At 39.4% G+C, this 20,211-nt stretch overlaps 2 protein-coding genes across 2 annotated transcripts in view; both read right to left on the bottom strand.

Annotated features, from left to right (window-relative positions):
• LOC133635466 (tyrosine-protein kinase JAK2-like) overlaps positions 1-3,686 on the bottom strand; it is a 15,615-nt gene extending 11,929 nt beyond the window's left edge. Inside the window, exons 1-6 of the mRNA XM_062028682.1 lie at positions 3,649-3,686; positions 1,867-2,170; positions 1,625-1,747; positions 1,386-1,543; positions 1,196-1,307; positions 933-1,113 (exon numbers count right to left, since the gene is read on the bottom strand). Of these exons, the coding sequence (XP_061884666.1) occupies positions 933-1,113; positions 1,196-1,307; positions 1,386-1,543; positions 1,625-1,747; positions 1,867-2,170; positions 3,649-3,686 (916 nt within the window). The remainder of the gene's footprint in view (positions 1-932; positions 1,114-1,195; positions 1,308-1,385; positions 1,544-1,624; positions 1,748-1,866; positions 2,171-3,648) is intronic.
• A 10,047-nt stretch (positions 3,687-13,733) lies between these two features.
• The window catches only part of LOC133635191 (tyrosine-protein kinase JAK2-like), a 33,810-nt gene continuing 27,332 nt past the window's right edge, over positions 13,734-20,211 (bottom strand). The window contains exons 17-24 of the mRNA XM_062028077.1: positions 19,866-20,016; positions 19,623-19,750; positions 18,177-18,366; positions 17,915-18,039; positions 15,311-15,483; positions 15,104-15,221; positions 14,920-15,033; positions 13,734-13,924 (exon numbers count right to left, since the gene is read on the bottom strand). Of these exons, the coding sequence (XP_061884061.1) occupies positions 13,805-13,924; positions 14,920-15,033; positions 15,104-15,221; positions 15,311-15,483; positions 17,915-18,039; positions 18,177-18,366; positions 19,623-19,750; positions 19,866-20,016 (1,119 nt within the window). The 3' untranslated portion in view covers positions 13,734-13,804. The remainder of the gene's footprint in view (positions 13,925-14,919; positions 15,034-15,103; positions 15,222-15,310; positions 15,484-17,914; positions 18,040-18,176; positions 18,367-19,622; positions 19,751-19,865; positions 20,017-20,211) is intronic.

Below are 20,211 nucleotides of genomic sequence, written 5' to 3'. Positions count from 1 at the left end.
TATATACAGTATTTTTCTGTATTGTTAAATTTTAATATTCTGTAACATGCATTGTTAGTATTGTTCCAGAAAGTTTTTTAGGCAAAGGAAAATACGAAATAATTATTTAATTATCCAAGCATGGCCATATGACAACAAGGCAAATTTGATACTGATTTCCACATATGTAATTAATCTTGGTGAAATATACATTTTAATTATTCTATTACAAATATCATTATGGCTACCAGGGATATTGTTTTCTTGATACGTAACAAAATATAACAACGAGCCAGTCTTTTAAGCGGCTCTTTGACAGGAATGCTCTTCAAGATCCAGCTCCCTTCATTAAACCCACCTCTATCAAGTAATGGTGCTGAAAATGGGAATATTTCTAGGTATGCTATCTCCCACTATCAGTGTAGTTGAGGAGAAGAGTGGACGCCTTACAGGGGATGTGCTGAGAGGGTTACTATCACATGAGGCTGGGCAGCAGCAAGACCGAAGACCGCGTCGGTTATTAGCGTGTCAGAGTGAAGGACTGCCCTGGACACCCGTAGCAGCTTCAGACGTGTGCAGGAAGCCGAGCTGTGGGTGGAGGCGCAACCTTCAGCATGAGGACGATGTTGGCTTATAGGCTGTGAAAGCTGGGCCGCTGCTAAATATTTGGTTTCCAAAGACTTGAAAACTAAGTTCTTTCGATTTCGAGCTGTAAGGTCATGCCAGCAAATAAGACTGGATGTTTTTGAGCTGAACTAACAACGTTCACTGTGGCATTTTCTATGCCACCAAGTAGCAAAGCAAAAATTTCATAACTCAAATTATAATTGCAATTTAAAGCAAAACAAAAATCAGAGAGATCTCTCCTATCTCAAAATACTCGTAAATTGAGGCATCACTGTATTTAGAAATCATTTGAAAACCTTCACCATGATATGGAAGTAGCAACATACCTTTAGGTCGTGGTGGACAGCAATGGACGAGTTTAGCTGGAATATTATCCAGCAGCAGTTTGTGTTGTTGGTAAAAACTGGTGAGCTCTCTCAAACTGGAAAAGGACTGCCGAACACCAGGAAGACGGTAACAGTCGTTCCTAATGATGAGACAGTCTTTATAATCGAGTCCAAGGGATGTCTGAAGACACAAAAACTCCACATAGTCACAATATTGTGGTTGGTAGGTAGGAAAGGAAGATTGTCATAGAAGGAAGATTTACCTGAATACAGACTGTGAGGAAGAAGTTATCAAAGATGTTGGGACTCTGCCGGAGTAGGAATGTTCCACCTTTACCTCCGGATTTTTTCAACTTGTCGACTGCAAACTCTGACCTAATCAAATATGTACTGTATAGTCATTCAAAGTTTTTGTTGGAGTTGTTAAAATCATTATTTTTCAAAAGAACTCACGTGATTGGGCCATGGCAATGATTTTTGATACCTTCCAGAATACTTTCAGGGGCTGCGTCCTGGCAGAAGTAGTGGCTGGAATCTGTGGTCAATCTGAAGTAACCATCAACAAGCGACACAAATGATAGCGCTTCTCTAAGACTTTGAAAGTTGGCTTCCTTTGGAGCAAAATCAAACATGAAAACAAAGGTTTGGGTTACTTCGATATAGAGGGTAGAACTACAAGGCTAATCTTTTACCAGGCATCGGTCGTCATGACGACAAACGGTCACCATCCTGCTGTCTTGGGGAACCTGCTCATGGGATATTCTCTTGATGCTGATGGAAACAATGTCCTGGAAATCACAGAAGGCTTGCCACGCCTAGAAAAAAATAGTTATTATTATTTCTTATCAGTTAAGTGTTCAATTATATTCAATATTTCAAATGATCATTAAAGAAATAAATAAGAAAAATAAACATCTCTTAATGTTGGTCTCACCAGGAAGCCATCAGGCTGAGAACTTCCACTAGTTTGAATGCCAGTTTCCCCGCTGACCCTCAAGTGAGTGAACGTTCCATTGGAATGGGAAGAACCAGCGCTCACACAGTAGACTTCATTCCCTAAGGTTGGAACGATGCCAGCCAGTTCAACCAGGTATTTCAGTTTCAAGCTGCACTCGTCCACGGAGCAGTTTCCAAGTTTCTTTAGAAAACGCTTGAGGGTGTTTTTTATTCGATAGCGGTCCAGGCGGTTCCGTTTCTGAATGTCGTGGCGGTGTGACTTAGGAAGGCAGGATTTGTAGCTAAAGAGAAAAACAATATATACAATAAGAATGTGAATCTTACAACAACTAACGACTCACTGTGATTCCGATTTTTGGGGTCATATGCAAAGAGGTGATGACTTGTCCAGGGTGTACCCTGCCTTCCGCACAAAATCAGCTGGGCCAGGCTCCAGGACCCCCGTGACCCCGATAGGGACAAGCGATAAAAAATGTATGGAGGGATGGATTCAATTCAGAATTGATTCTCGATTCAACACAATTTTCTATTCAAACTAATTCTCGCAATATAGTATTTGGTTTATATACAGTATTCTAATAAAAGCTTTTCAAAACAGATTATAGGTTACAAAAGCTCCTCTTGACTGCTGACATATGATGTATACCTGCAGAGAGTAAGCAACAAAATGGCCTAAAAACTTTGAAAACGTCAAATAGATTGCCATTCAAATGTGAATTGATTTTTTCTGTCACCTCTAATACACAATTTAAAAGTGCTTTTTTTCCAATGAAAGCTAATTGGGTAAAAAAAAATACTTTTTATTGCTTATTGGGCTAGCTACTTAGAAAATGTAGTTAGCTAAATTACAAGCTATTCTACATCAAATGTAGCTAAGCTAAGCTAAAATCAAATGACAAACATAGCTTAAATACATCAAAGCCCTTTTTTTTCAAACTTAATTCCAAGTCATTGTCGCAACCCCTGGCAAAAATGATGGAATCATCAACCTTGAAGGATGTTCATTCAGTTGTTTAATGTTGTAGAAAAAAAGCAGATAACAGACATGACACAAAACTATAGTCATTTCAAATGGCAACTTTCTGGCTTTGAGAACCACTGAAAGAAACCAAGACAAAAAATTGTGGTGGTCGGCAAACAGTTAAATTTTTAGATAAAGCAGATTGAAAATTATGGAATTACTTAATTATTAGTAAAATTAGGGAATCATAAAAACAAACAAAAACACTACATGTAACTAGTACTTCGTTGCACCACCTGTAGCTTTTATAATAGTTTGCAGTCTCTGAGACATGAATTTAACGAGTGACAAACGGTACTCTTCATTAATCTTGCTCCAACTTTCTCTAATTGCTGTTGTCAGATCAGCTTTACAGGTTGGAGTCTTGTCATGGACCATTTTCTTCAATTTCCACCATACATTTTAACTTGAAGTGAGATCCGGATTATTTGCAGGCCTAGACCTTATGTATTTTTCTTCAAGTAAAGTTTTTACAATTTGTGCTCTAAATCAAGATGCATTGTCATCTTGAAAAATTAAGTCATCATCTCCAAACATTGTTTCGATTGATGGAATAAGAAAAGTGTTGAAAATGTCAATGTAAACCTGTGCATTTTTTTAAAGATGTAATGAGAACCATCTCCCCAGTGCCATTAACTGACATGGAGCTTCATATCACCAATTACTGTGGAAATGTGCCTATTTTTTTAGGCAGTCGTCTTCATAAATCTCATTGGAACGGCAACAAAAAAAGTTTACAGCATCAACACGTTGTCCAATGCAGATTTGCGATTCATTACTGAATATGACTTTTAACCAGTGATCTATTTCTGGGGCTAAGGTTGTCAAGGTAATTAAGAAGCTCCTTGGTGGCAGGGCTGCAGGGGTGGATGAGATCTACCCAGAGTATCTTAAGGCTCTGGATGCAGTGGGGCTGTCTTGGTTGACAAGACTGTAGCATTGCGTGGACATCTGGGTTGGCAGAACGGGTTGGTGTTTTTTCTCTTTAAGAAGGGGAACCGAAACTATCGTGGGATCACACTCCTCAGCTTTCCCGGTATGGTCTATATAGGTGTACTGGAGAGGAGACTACGCCGAATAGTCAAACCTTGGATTCAGGAGAAGGAGTGTGGTTTTTGTGCTTGTCGTAGAACTGTGGACCAGCTTTTTACTCTCGGCAGGGTCCTCGGGGGTGCATGGGAGTTTTCCCAACCCAGATTACATGTGCTTAGTGGACTTGGAAATGGCTTTTTTTAATTGTAATTTAACCTTTCTTTAACCAGGAAAAAAATCCCATTGAGATTAAAAGCCTATTTTTCAAGGAAGTCCTGGCCAAGAGGCAGCAAAGTTACACATAAAATTACATTCACATTACACATTAAAATGACAGGATGGACATCAAGTAAAACAGTTGCAGATAACTGAGGTTCCTTCAAATGATCTGTTTAGTTTTAAAAGCATTTAAGGATAAACATTATGTCAGTTTCCAGTCTCTTTGTAACATGTTCCAAGCACAAGAAGCTGCATGGACAAAAGCTTTTTTCCCTAGCTCAGTGCGAGCAAAAGGGACAGAGAGCAACAGCTGATCGTTGGATCTCAGTGCATAAGAGTTAGTACTTCTTTGTGTAATCAATGTACAAATGTAATCGGGCAACCGTCCCAATAAAGCCTTGTAAATAAAAGTGTACCAATGACACTGTCTCCTAGTGGACAGAGAAGGCCATCCCACTCGGGAGTACAAGTCACAGTGGTGTGTCATTGCTCTACAGTTTGTTATGTTATGTTATGTTATTTTCATTTATTATGCGCCCCCCAACCAACTGTTACATCAGCCCGGGGCGCAGCCCGAGTGGAGAAACAAAAAAAACAGAAACAGAGACTGAGACACACAAAGGAATCTAAACTAAACATTTAAGACTCACAATGAAAACATAAATTAAAAGTCATCTGCGGTAAAAAGGTGAGTTTTAAGCCGTGCTCTAAAAGAGTCCAGAGTGGTGGCGGACTTAATACTCAGGGGGAGCTTATTCCACAACCTAGGTGCCATCACTGAGAAAGCACGGTCTCCCCTTGTCACTAGGTTTGACCGTGGGACCTTCAGGGTCATCTGGTTGTCTGATCTAAGGCAACGACCCAGCCTGGAGCTGGTGGGTTGGTCCAGGAGATCTTTAATATAAGCTGGGGCGAGACCATTGAGCGCTTTGAAGACGAACATGACGATCTTAAATTTCACTCTACGCTTCACTAGGAGCCAGTGAAGGGAGGAGAGGATGGGAGAAATATGTTCCCTCATTTTTGCGCCTGTCACCACCCTGGCAGCCGCATTTTGTACTAGCTGCATGCTATGGATGGTCTTGTCGGTGACCCCAGCATAAAGGGCATTGCAATAGTCCAGTCTAGAAAAAATAAGCATCAACACGACCCTCCGTAGGTCACTGGGGGAGAGGAAAGACTTGATCTTGGCTATGGTGCGTAGTTGGAAAAAACAGGATTTCACCACAGATTTCACTTGTTTGTCAAACTTGAGGTCTGGGTCGAATATGACCCCAAGGTTTTTGACATGGGGTTTTTCAAGAGTGGCCAAACTTCCCAAATTCTTTCTGATCTGACTGACCGAGGTGGAGTTGCCAAACAGAAGAATTTCACTCTTGGTGTCAGTGAGCTGCAGGAAGCTTTGTGACATCCACTCCTTTATGTCCCGCAAGCAGTCTTTCAAAGGGGGGGGGGGGGGGGGGGGGGGGGACCACAGAATTGATGGTTCTGAATAGAATTCTGGAGTTTGGAGCATTTGCAATGAGACTGGCAAAGAACTTGTCTCTCTCAGCTTTAACCACCCGGTGGTAGCTTTTCTGTCTGTCCCTCAGTATCTCAAGATTGTGATGATTCTCAAAGAATCATGGTAAACAGGGTCGACCATCTGAAGACAGGAATGAATAGCATTCATATAAAAAAGATCACCATAATCTAACACAAATAAAAATGTGGCAGAGACAAGGTTCTACTTTACACCAAAATAAAAACATCTCTTATTATGGAAGAAAAACCCCAATTTAAGTTTTAGTTTCTTCGCCGGTTGATCAATAAAAGGTTTAAAGGTGAGAGAGTCATCAATTAAAAAATAAGGTATTTATATTCACCACTTCTATAACATTCCCTTCAAGAGTGGACACTACCGGGGGAGTTTGAGGCACCTTCCTATGTTTGGAAAACAGCATACATTTTGTCTTGTCAGCATTGAGAACCAGTTTTAAGTCAATAAGTGAATTCTGCACAGCGACAAAAGCTTTCTGCAGGGAATTAACAGCCTGATCAACAGATGATCCAGAGCAATAAATAATTGTATCATCAGCATAAAATGCATATTAGCATCAGAGAAATGTTGTTCGAGATAATTTATGTATAAAATAAAAAAGAGAGGCCCCAATGAACAGTGACAAATTCTGAACAAAGACCCTCGTATTTAATACACTGGGTCCTGTTTTCTAAATAATTTGAAAACCAAGCGACCGTATGTTCTGACAGTCCAATTAGAAACAGCCTGTGTTTTAAAATAGCGTGGTCTACTGTGCCAAACACTTTGGAGAGATCAATAATAAGTGAGGCACAGTACTGTTTTTTTTACCAAGCGCTACAATGATTTCATTTACCACCTTCATTGTAGCAGTGATGGTGCTGTGCTGTTTCCTGAAGCCTGATTGATATTTACAAATAATTTTATTTGAAGAGAGGAACTCTTTCAACTGATCACAAACAAGAGATTCCAGAATTTTTTATTAGACACAAAATTTGATATTGGCCTATAATTAGAAAGAATTGCTGGATCACCTCCCTTTTACAAAGGGAGAAAAAAAAAGCTGATTTCCAAACTGATGGAATGTCTTTGTTTTTAACTGACTGATTAAAAATCATTGAAAGTGACTCAGCTATAAAATCCGCTGCCAGCTTTAAAAAAATAAGGCTCAATCAAGGTCCGGGGGACTTTCTGTGGTCTAAAGTATTTGGGAATTTATGCACTTCAAGACAAGTAAAAGTAAAAGGATCTCCAGAAAACATGGGAGAGTCTGTACAAGGATTCCCTATAGTTGTCCCTTTTGAGTCAAATAGAGAACCGGACAATAAAAAATGCTGGTTAAAACAATTCAAGACTTCAGTTCGATCATAAACTGGCACTGATTCTTGAAGTACAAATGTGGGAAAAGTTGCTGTGTTTTTATTCACAGACAGAGATTTGATCACTTTCCAAAATTTCTGTGGGTTGTTGAGGTTCTCAGTGGTGACCGACAAAAAAATATTCTTATCTGGCCTTTTTGATAAGGGAAGTGCATTGATTTCGAAGCTGTCTAAAATATGACCAATCAGTGGCAGAGTTACTTTGTCTTGCCTTATCCCATGCCTTAATACACTCATGAATGATATCTGCCTGTTCCGGAGAAAACCAGGGATTTTCTCGTCCCTTCACTCTGTTTTTTTTTAAAAGGTGCATGTTTATTAATAATTTGCATACAAATGTTTTTGAAAATTCCTTTGAAAAATGTCCAAACTAGCTCTACATAGATTTACACACTATATTGCAAAAATTATTTGGCCACCCATCCAAATGATGAGAATCAGGTGTCCTAATCACTTGGCCCGGCCACAGGTGTATAAAATTAAGCACTTAGGCATGGAGACTGTTTCTACAAACATTTGTGAAAGAATGGGCCGTTCCCAGGAGCTCAGTGATTTTCAGCGTGGAACTGTCATAGGATCCCACCTGTGCGAAAAATCCAGTGGTGAAATTTCCTCGCGCCTAAATATTTTAAAGTCAACTTTAGGCTTTATTATAAGAAAATGGAAGAGTTTGAGAACAACAGCAAGTCAGCCGCCATGTGGTAGGCCACGTAAACTGACATGCAGTGGTGTAAAGCATGTCGCCACTGGATTCTAGAGCAGTGGAGACGCGTTCTCTGGAGTGATGAATCACGCTTTTCCATCTGATGGACAAGTCTGGGTTTGATGGTTGCCAGGAGAACGGTACATTTTGGACTGCATTGTGCCGAGTGTGAAATTTGGTGAAGGAGGAATTATGGTGTGCGGTTGTTTTTCAGGAGTTGGGCTTGGCTCCTTAGTTCCAGTGAAAGGAACTTTGAATGCTCCAGGATACCAAAAACATTTTGGACTATTCCATGCTCTCAACCTTGTGGTAACAGTTTGGAGCGGGCCCTCTTCCAACATGACTGTGAACCAGTGCACAAAGTAAGGTCCATAAAGACATGGATGACAGAGTCTGGTGTGGATGAACTTGACTGGCCTGAACCCGATAGAACACCTTTGGAATGAATTAGAACGGAGTCTGAGAGCCAGGCCTTCTCGACCAACATCAGTGTGTGACCTCATCAATGCGCTTTTGGAAGTATGGTAGAAAATTCCTATAAACACACTCCGCAACCTTGTGGACAGCCTTCCCAGAAGAGTTGAAGCTGTAATAGCTGCAAAAAGTGGACCAACATCATATTGAACCCTATGGGTTAGGAATGGGATGGCAGGTGGCCAAATACTTTTGGCAATATAGTGTATGTTCCCAGTCCACATTATACAAATCGCGATGAAAAGCTTGTTTATTGAAATTTTTAAGATTCTTTCTACAAACAATACGAGGTTTTCCCTTCGGAATCTTAGTATTTCTACATGCAGCAATAATACAATGATCACTCAAATTATTACAGAATATACCCAAGGAAGAGAACTTATGAGGCACATTAGTTAAAATCAAATCAATTAAGGTATATTTATCTGGAATTTTGGGATTAGGCCTGGTGGGAAAGTTGACCAATTGGGTGAGATTAACAGAATCAAAAAACTGTTTAAATTAATCAGAAGCTGCATTTAACCAGACCCAGTTAAAATCTCCTGACTTAAGTAGTTCAGTGTAATATAACTGATCTAAAAGCTGTTTTAATGACTCTAGCGCCTCACTTGAAGCAGATGGAGGCCTGTAACACCCAACCACAGTAATATGTAATGATTTTATGATTTCTACATCCCCAGCCAAAAATTCCATTTGTTTACTGATTTAGCTGAGATAGGCTCCAGCGCCTCCCGCAACCCCAAAGGGAATAAGCGGTCGGAAATGGATGGATGGATGACTGGGAAAGAACAGTTGAAACATTAAATCTGGATTTTACATAAATAGCTACACCCCCACCTTTTTTTGACCTATCGGTGAGGTAAACATTATACCCATTAATGTTAATGTCTTTATTTGTAATCGACTTAGTTAGGCAAGTTTCCGAAATCAAAACGTCTGCCCCCGTTAAATTCACCCAAATTCTGACCATGTCCATCTTTGGTAGTAAGCTCCGTACATTCAGATGAACATATTTAAGCCCGGACAGTGATTTAAAATCAGAGGGTGTCTGCTCAGGTTCAGGATTTGGTTACACATTTCCAGACAAAAGTAGAAGTAAAGCAATCAACAACCTCTGCTTAGCAATAGATTTACTTTTAATTCTTTGGCATGCTGAAGTACTTCCATGTTATGGATTGGAGAGATACTTATATAAAGCAAATAAACATTTGAGTTTTGGTAGGTCTCTGGGCAGAACTGGAGACAGATTTATGTCATTTTCCAATTGTATTGGAGTTTGCCCTGGATATAGAGAAGCTATAGGGCATGTGGTAAACCTTTTCACAATTATGTGATTGTTATTCAAGTGTCCTTAGCTCTTTAATGGGTGCAGCAAAGCCAAAAAGAGGAGAATAGTTACTGAATGAGGCATGCTGATTCCAATGTATCACAAGAAAGGAAGATCCATGTTGTTTTTTTGTTTTTGTCCCTGGATTAGACAATGACGTTGCGTGACGTCACGTGTAAAAAGGAACTGAGGCCCGACAAGGCAACACAGCGAACAAAATTTGACAAACAACAAAGACCAGCCACGGTCTCAGGCAGCAGGAAAAAGGAAAAACTATTCCCGGACCAGAAGAAAGAAGCGCCTTACTTCCCGGTCCAGGCAGCATGTGCCAGTCCCTACCAGGGACTGGCACATTGGGCTATACCGAGCTATACCGCAAGGTGTGGTATAGCTCGGTTGGTAGAGCGGCCGTGCCAGCAACTTGAGGGTTGCAGGTCCGATCCCCGCTTCCGCCATCCTAGTCACTGCCGTTGTGTCCTTGGGCAAGACACTTTACCCACCTGCTCCCAGTGCCACCCACACTGGTTTAAATGTAACTTAAATATTGGGTTTTCACTATGTAAAGCGCTTTGAGTCACTAGAGAAAAGAGCTATATATAAATATAATACACTTCACTTCACGACGTGAAGAATGTGAAGTCTAACAACAGGCGACGGCAGACAGACCAGGACCCAGAACGCCACAACAGCCGTCGGCACCGGGCTTCCCGGTCCAGGCAGATGGGTCGATGGCACCCAAAAGGTACGATGTGAGCAGGAGCGCAGGACAGCAAGCCGTGACGCCGGACAGGTTAGGATTCAGGAGTCTTGGATGCTACACCAGTGACTGCCTTAGGCTTTCCCGGCTCAGGCAGATCAACCTGACGACCTCCAACAGACACGCAGAAGCAGACTTTGTCGGAGCAGTAGGCAACAACGCCATACTACACCAGTGTTCAGGTGTAGATGGACAGGCCCCAGACGCCAGCTGCGTGCGGCAGAAGCCACACGACCCGGTGAGCTTGAACACTGCACCCAAACAACGTCCACAATCCTCCACACAAAAATGTTTGTAAAAAGATTAAAAATGACTAAAAAAAACTCCAATAAGAATATTAAAAGCAATACTAAAAAGAGTAAACATGAAACAAAATCTAGTGAGGACAAAAACAGACACCACTTGAGCCGCGCGCACAAGTGGCCATCTTGGTCAAGAAAGGACCCGGCAACGTCCTGTGGGGAGTGCTCAACCTGAGTATGGGTAACCTGACCGCCTGATTGTGTTGGTCAGCTCCTTGTTATTATCGTGTCAGAGCTTGGTCTGTTTGGCGGTAGTAGGTTGGACCCGTGTTGTGTGAGTGGCAAAGCTGGGTATATAAAAGAGCCGTGATTAGCGAAAACAGCTGGTGGGGACACTAATCACCAAACGAATGCATGTGCGGCTATCAGTGCACCCAGCAACAAGAAAGTAAACTAAAAGAAGAACGCGCTGGAAAATAAATACATGTAAACATAGGAAGCAGTGCTGAGGACCAACACTAAACTGCGACAAATAACAAAAACACAAAACAAGATGACGGTAGATGACACACACACACACACACACACACACACACACACACACACACACACACACACACACACACACACACACACACACACACACACACACACACACACACACACACACACACACACACACACACACACACACACACACACACCTAAGGGACGGATTCTAGACATACCAAGAACAAAAACAAGTCCAAAGTCACAGGAGGGTGGAGAAAGGATACCCATGTCTGACTTAGACAAACTTTATTGATCTGCAAGGGAAATTGTTCCACACCGTAGCTCAGTTTCAAAGGATGGGAAGGGTAAGAATGGAAAGGGTAATGTAGACTAAAAAGTTACCATATTAGCAATATGAAATATAACATATATGTAATATTTACATATTACATATACAGTATATAATATATACTGATATATTATATTATTGTATTTTTTTATAACATATACAATATGCAAAACATCTCAATTACCATGTACAATATTACAGTATTTGTAACAGCTGCAGAAAAAAATATATATTTACAATTGTCAAACATTAAATGGTAACATAAGTTAGCCGGTGGTGTTGTATGTTTTGCTTTGAAACATGTTACTGCGATGAAGTTGCAAACAACATTTGAAGCCATCTTGTGGCACACCCAATGTATTGCGTCCACATCGATTTATTTTGCTGTTTAAAATTGGGTAAAATGTACATCAATAAGAGATCGCTAAACTTTAATACTTTATATCTGAACGGTTTGTTTTAGAAAAAAGAAAATACAGGTGTATGGTTTATTGCACAGAGACTAGGCGGAACCTTTGAGTGTGTGTCCCCGGTTGCTGCCGGTTCGTAAAACGAGGGGCGTTTCCTCTTTGCGCCAGAAGCCATGTGCACGAAAAACGACATGTGTTGGACCGATGGTTTGCTGTCTGTCCGTATTTTGATTCAGGTTAGTAAACTGTCCAGTTGTGCCAATATAATCCCTCTAAACCAACCTTTGTTGCATTAGTATGTATATTGTGCAGATGCCGACATGTTTGGCTTGCTACGAGTTTGTTAAAGAGAGAGGAAGTTGTTAAATTATCATCAAAGGCAAAGCCTACGCTATGTTGATTTTATGGTCACAGTGCCACTCAGTGGAACTGCATAGTATTGCAACGTCATACAATGAGAGGAGAGGAGAGTAGAGTAGGGATGGGCGATAGCACACTTTTAGGATTCGATACGATACCGATACTTTTTCTTGCATTTTCATCGATACCGATACCATTAATTCTTATTGGCAATTTTTGTCAGTGAAAAATATTATTACTATTGTTATTATTTAAGACAAATCACAAGACAAATACAGACCATTTATACCACATTCATTATGGTCAGTATATAATAAAAGTAAAATTAAAATAAATAACACAAATATGAAAAATAAATTAAATATAAACAAAAATATACACATTTTCACTTTTCTTATTTCTCAAAAAAAAAGTCTTGGTAAAAAAAAGCTTAAAAAAACATTTATTCATAACAATGTTATGTTTCAAACATCTTTGTGGAAGTAAACTTAAAACACTTCTCTGAAGCAAAGTCAATAATTTCCTTATCACAATAAACTAGGATTTCCTTGTCCTATAAACCTGCATACGAAAGACAGTTCCCTGAGAAAATGAACTTGGAAAAATTATCTACAAAAATGTCTGACACCTTTAGTGTACTCGAGATATGTCGTCACACTTTACTGAAGTCTCGGATTGCTGTTCAGGAAAAGTAACAACGCTGTCGGCTGGCTGTGTGTGTGTTGCACGTTGACGACGCTCATTCGCTGTCTCCTGTGACGTGACTGGGCCAGCTCTATACTCTGCCAGGTACAGGGGTGTCCCAGCACATAGTAAGTTAAGTAAGTCATCAAAAACATCTGAAAGTGATGCTTGCACCCCCCACACGCCGTTTTTTGGTTTATATCGATACTTTTTTCAGAAAAGTGATGCCAAATGAGTAGCGTGTGAGTATCGATATATCGATACCACAGGATCGATACGCACATCCCTAGAGTAGAGCATGAACGTGTGTTTAAGTACATAGAAAGATGTACAGCTGGGCTTTACTCATTTCCTCTTTCTGCTGTTACAATGGTGAATGATCCACTTGACACTCAAACTAGGGAAACTTTGTTTTAATCAGGAAAAAAATAACAGAAAACTTCTCAGCTTATTCCAAAATGATTGTGTGTCTGTCTCCTATGTGATAATAATGTTGTGAATGGCATCTGCTGGGTCAAAACATGGTCTCTTCCTAACATGTATTTACTTACAAACAAAGTCAAAGAGATTTATTTCAAAATCATTCATGGTTATTACCCTGTAAAGACTGTGATGGTTAGATACAAGAATTACATTGTTGGTACCTGCACCTTATGTAACATGCATCTAGAGACTGTTTACCACCTGTTTTGGACTTGTGAAAGCACTCGATCACTATGGCAGGGCATCTGTCGCTTCATCCTGGACAATATTCATGACATATTTGTGCTTTGTTTAAAAAGTATTTTCAATGACGAGAGAGTTTCTTACAAGATGACAACATTTTTATTTTGAACACATTTTTTCATTACAATCACCAATACACAAAACATATTTTTTTAACCTGCTGCTTTGGCCTCATGTGCCATTTTTCTAAGGTTGCTAAGTAGTGGAAGATGCTGTCACAGTTAGCTTGTCAGGGTTTCCCTCCCTTTTTGCATCATGCTTTCAAATTGATCCTCCAGGAAGGAGAAACATGGCCTCTCCTCAAAGTTGTAAGCCCAGCACTGACTCATCAAACTGTAGACCTGGTGTGACCGTGAAAACACTTAGTTACAGAGCTAACGTCCCTCCACAGTGCAAAGCTGTTTCGAAGCCAATAAAATACGCTTCTTATAAGTACCATTATCACTGGAAGACGGGGACAAGCTAAACATGCTACACTATACAACGTAGGAGGATACAATAAGCCATGAGAACCGCTAAGCTACATCTCTGAATGCAAACAGAGGTGGCCGAATCGATAGAAATATTGACAGTAACAATACCGAGTACAATCTTAGTATATGGTCGCTACTACAATGATTAGATTCATATTTTTAATTTCCACAAACTCGTTTTGTTATTCTTTACAAACACAGGCAATAATTCCCTGCACACAGGTGGACTTTACTGTACAGTGTGAGCATTTTAGTCACATTTGTGACTAAAAATAGGTTGTGTGTAGGGCTGGGCGATATGGCCTTTTTTTAATACCTCAATATTTTTAGGCCAAACATGGTCTCTTCCTAACATGTATTTACTTACAAACAAAGTCAAAGAGATTTATTTCAAAATCATTCATGGTTATTACCCTGTAAAGACTGTGATGGTTAGATACAAGAATTAGATATCTCTATATTTTGCCTTAGCCTTGAATTAACACTCGATGCATATAATCACACCAGTATGATGATTCTATGTGTCTACATTAAAACATTCATGTTCATACTGCATTAATATATGCTCATTTTAAACTTTCATGCAGAGAGGGAAATCACAACTAAGTCAATTGACCTAAACTGTTTTTTTCAAACAGCTATTAAGCAGTGGCACAAACATTCATGTCATTTCAAAACAGAAAGTGCAAGATTGTCAGGGACATTTTAAAACAAGCTATTTGTGCACTTTTGTGCATGATGTCAGTAAGACGACATATCAAAACAACACTAAATTAAAGTGCACTTTTTGTACAGAACGCCACTACAATAGTTTAAAACAAATAAAGTGCACTTATTTATTGAGCAAAAATAGCAGTATTTACCTTTGGTGGGCAGTTATGAGGAGGAGGCAACCTCCAGTTATTCTTGAAGATATTTAGAAGATGCATTGAAATGGATGGTCCGTGCACATTATTTCCAAGCTCCTGCATACACAGCTGAAACGTGCATGAATATTAAACAGCTTGAATCTAAATATAACACAATATTAAAGTTGGATAACCTCACTTTTTGGGGAGTGGAGTTTGTATCGCAGTAGGAAAAGAGCTCATGAAGAACCACTCCAAAACTCCAGACATCAGACTTTTGGGAGAATCTGGACTCATTGATGGACTCTGGGGCATACCTGCATCAACATTGACATTTGCACAATCAAGTATGACGTGCGTTCAGTTTTAGCTGACGTGGCATGGTTTAAAACATGTGGAAACCTACCAGAAGACAGGGCTCACTCCAGGCTGTGTGACTCTGTAGTACTCCTTGTCCAAAGGAACAATCTTGGTCAGTCCAAAATCCGCAATTTTCACCAATGACTCAGTTGCCACCAGGATGTTCCTAGCTGCCAGGTCTCGGTGCACATAACGTAATGTCTGCAGGTACGCCATGCCCTGAATAGAGGTGTCAAACTTGTCTTCATTGTGAACATAGTTGCCTTCAGAATGCTGTTTTCAAAAATTAAAACATACATGTATCTGGATCTTTATGTTAACAAGGATGGGTATATTATACTCTATGTAAAGATATGGTTTTACATTGAACCTATGATACTGACTGGAGTTCTTACGGGTCACTCACTCTGAAGTGCATGTGCAAAATCCCACAAAAAAGTTCAATTCAAATGACAATGCTGGCCCAAGTTCTTATGGGTCACTCATATGGGTGGGTACCTTTCACATTTGGACAGATACTGTACAAATTTCCGGTGCCTGGGAATCGATGTCAACGGTGCTAATTTTCGATATTTGTGTCTGCATTCATGTGGTTTGAGTTTGAGTTTATTTCGAACATGCAAGCATACAACATGATACATCACAATTACCAGTTTCTCTTTTCAACATGTTCGAAAAGGAGTAGGAAGAAGCAGAGCTTATTTAATCCTACCCCTTTTCTTTACATAACAGTTGCCAAAAAAATGTTGTTCACTTTTTGATGTGGTAATAAATATTTTGTCTAATAATAAAATATAAAAACAAATGCTATTTAACACTGAGCTGATAATGACAACTGTGCTGTCCAGTTGTTATATCTTGTTACACTTCTGAGTCTCAGTATGCATGCATTTTATGAGTCACGCATAGAGATGGGTACCTTTCACATTTGAACCAATACAGTACAAATTCCGGTACCTGGGAATCAATATCAACGGTACTCATTTGTGATATTTTTGTCTGTATTCATATGGTATTAAATATTATTTTGTTTAATGATAAAATCTAAAAACATGTTATTTAAAGGGGAACTGCACTTTTTTTTGTAATTTTTCCTTTTGTTCACAATCATTATGAAAGTCATAACGATGGAATTATTATTTTTTTTTTTCATTCTAAATATTAAATAAATGCGATCAAAAGTTCGCTTACAATGGAGCCTATGGGAGCCGCGCAATTCTGCCTACAAAGCCCTTCAAAAACCTTCACAAACCTCCAGTGAGTCGTCTATTTGTGCCATTCTGGCCATTTCCGGGTCCTAAATGGCTGTCAAAGTGTACAAACTGGTTGTAATACCTTGTCAGACTTCTTCTGTCCAGGTGAGATGCATGATTTATGATCTAGAATAAACTTACAAGGAGCTTGGAAGCAGCAGACCAATCGATGATGTAAATATAGACACACACGGTCGTGATCACGGCACCGCTATAAATAGTTTGTCTGTGTTAGCGCTTATAATAACAATATCACTAATATTTGGTTAATATTCAAATCACTAAGTGTAAATGGAGTATTGTTGTTTTGAAATGGTTATTTATTGGGTTTTATGGGCGAAATAGAGGAGCTCCCATTGGCTCCGCTGTAATCTGACTTTTATTTTTATCTGCAAGTTAGAAAGCATAATTAAAAAAATGAATCCGTCTTCATGTCTTTTAACACTGAGCTGATAATGAGAACTGTGCTGTCCAGTTGTTATATCTAGTTTTCTTACACTTCTGAGTCTCAATGTCCAGTATGCATACATTTCAGTTTGTTTTTGGTGTATTACAGTGTCAGGAATTAGTCTTTGTCATTAAGCTGAATGCGCCAGTCTTGTTTTTTGTTGATCCCAAAAAAGTGTTTGTTCTGTAAATATTGTACTTATTACACACCAGTTGTTTGATTGTAACGTGCATCCTAGTTGTAGTTTTCACTACCATATGTGGAATTGTTGAAATTACCATGTAAAAACACTAATACTAATCAGTAGTATGTAGTAGCATTTAGCATTGAGTTAGAACATTTTGAAAAGCCGATCCTTACTTTTAAGTGCCTTCTGTCAGGCATACTCAAAAGTGGGTAGCAACGTGTAAAATTTTTTGCTCCGTTACATTTACTTCAGTAACTTGGTGTTTAAATTGTACTGGTCAGAGTAATTTTAATGCAACATGTTTTTTACTTTTACTTAAGTATATTTGTAAAGAAGAAACTCTGGCGTGGCGAAGTTGGTAGAGTGGCCGGGCCAGCAATCGGAGGGTTGCTGGTTACTGGGGTTCAATCCCCACCTTCTACCATCCTAGTCACGTCCGTTGTGTCCTTGGGCAAGACACTTCACCCTTGCTCCTGATGGCTGCTGGTTAGCGCCTTGCATGGCAGCTCCCGCCATCAGTGTGTGAATGTGTGTGTGAATGGGTGAATGTGGAAATACTGTCAAAGCGCTTTGAGTACCTTGAAGGTAGAAAAGCGCTATACAAGTATAACCCATTTATCATTTATTTACTTTTCCTCCAGTATGAGTTTTATTTCAATCGCTACATTTGCAGTATATAATATTATTTATTTATAATATATTGATTACTGCTTGCAAAGACGTATGCTCTTTTGGTATGCACATCTCTGATTTGGTTCTCACCTTACATATCTGTGATGCGAAAAGTAACATGCGCCTGATGTTGAAGTTGGGTCTGTTGTTTTGTAGATACCCAATAAGACTTCCATGGGGTAAGTATTCCATTACCAAGCTCATATCGAGCCGACCTGTGAAAATATTTTGCTCTCTTATACTTTGAAGGTGCAAATAAGTGCTATACTTAGTTACAGTATTGGCAAAGGACTAGAAAATACTGAGCAATTCAAAGAAATCTGTGTTGAATAACTTGCTACATTTGTTTTACCCGTGCTGTAGCAGACTCCTCTGTACTTGACCACATAGTCGCAGTTCAACATGCTTAGGGTTCTGATCTCCTTGCGAAAGTCTTCCAGGGTTGAATGCTTATTGGGCTGCAGCTTCTTCACAGCAACCATCTCACCTGTGTCATCTCCCAGTGGGTCGTAACGACACAGCTCAACACTCCCGAAGTTTCCCTGGTGTAACACACAGTCACAGTCAGATTTATAAGATGCCGGTTATGAAATAAATGAAACCAATAACTTCATGTTCTGTTTTTGGAATAATGTTTAAAAACATGAGATGACGTCGCACATTACTTCTGACACAAACTGAAAAGCTCTGTTTTGCGTCATGACCCGCTATACAAATTGGATGTTAGTCATATGCGTCTATCGAGCCACACCTAAACTCGTCGTTAGGACAGCTATGGCTTGCACAGGTGTCTCCTCCATTTGTAATTAATCATAAATTCTGTTTTATCTGAGCTATTTATTATAGAGGTGTCCCAATACATCTTTTTCATTTTGGATACGATACCGATATTGTCGCCTTGAGTATTGTCTTATTGCGACATTAATAACAGAACATGACCTACAGATTTTATTTGTTTTGAAAAATGCTAGAAAATAGGGCCGTAAATATTTGGGCACCACACAATTCAATTAGATTTTTGGGGGTAAAGATTTGATTTAGAATCGATTCTCGATTCAAAATCATTTATTTTTTAATAACATTGAGTGCCAGTTCTATGATTAACTACATTAGAATAAATAACAGCTCTAATACATTTCTATATTACTTAAAACTTTGTTTAATAAAATGCTACCCAAACACTTAATAAAGTCAAATACAAATAAGGCAACAAGAGAAATATCCAACCCTTCTCTTTTCGAAAGTAAATCTGTACAGCAGATATGGGCATCTATATCAACAACATGATTTGCTTAAATGGATGGACAAATCTATTAAGAATCGTTACAAAAAAAGAATTGCGATTCATTCGAAAATCTTTTTTTTGTTTTTGGCACCCCTATTAGAAAAGGCTTGATTAAGTGAAATTACTCAATCAGCGAACTATGGTCGGTATTCAAAATACTAACCTATTTAATACCAACCATCTGTAATGGATTTATGCCGTCTTTAAGTTTGAGTGGAGTGGTAATTGTGGCATTTTATCTAAGTTAAACTCATGAAGTAAGTTGAACGATGTGCATACGCTTGTTACTGGAGTTTTGCAGGACTGCTTGTTTTAGAGATTCTAGATGCAAGCCGATTGTAACTTACTGATATCAGACCGATATCTGTATTGGATTGCGACAAACCCAGTTTATAACATTGCTGTTGTAAGATACATTTGAAGTTAGAATTTAAAAAAAATAAAAAAATACATTGCCCTGCTTAAATGATTCTTCCGCCATTTTCCCGAAAAAAACAGTGGAGTCATGCCTACCTTTCCCAGTAGTGAAATGAAACGTAGATGCCGCTCCTCAAATAATGTCTGGTTATGCAGGGATGAGCTGGAAGTTTGACACACTGGACTCAATGTGACGGGCTCAGTGGCGTGAAGTATGACATAGTCTGTCGTGAAACCGGAAAAACCATCACATTAGGGGTTGTTCATAAATTTGTGCCATGGCACGGCAAGGTGTGTTAAGTAGGTTGACTTCAACCGACTAAGACTACGCATCAATACCTGACGTGATGAGACCGTTGAGGTCACGGATGAGACTGCGACATGAAGGTCTGAAAGCTGCCTTGTAATTCATACACTGGCTGATCAGCTCAGCCAGTTCTGTCCATTGAGACGGCGCCAGCTGCTGGAAGTCCTTATAAAACAGCTGCTTCTACAGAAAGTTGATTTTTGCCTTTAGATTGTGGAAACCGTGTGTTCCGTTATCTGCTCTAAGCAAAGCTACTTTGTTAGTCCTGGGTTCTGGCGCCACCAAGTGTACGTTGTTTAAAATTGTGCTCATCAATTTTGACATCCATCCATCCATCCATCCATCCATCCATCCATCCATCCATCCATTTTCTACCGC

Source organism: Entelurus aequoreus, linkage group LG19 (genome assembly GCF_033978785.1).
Source record: "Entelurus aequoreus isolate RoL-2023_Sb linkage group LG19, RoL_Eaeq_v1.1, whole genome shotgun sequence".
Taxonomy (NCBI): domain Eukaryota; kingdom Metazoa; phylum Chordata; class Actinopteri; order Syngnathiformes; family Syngnathidae; genus Entelurus; species Entelurus aequoreus.
Note: the sequence above shows the minus strand (reverse complement) of the source record. Positions and strands in the feature narration are given on the sequence as shown.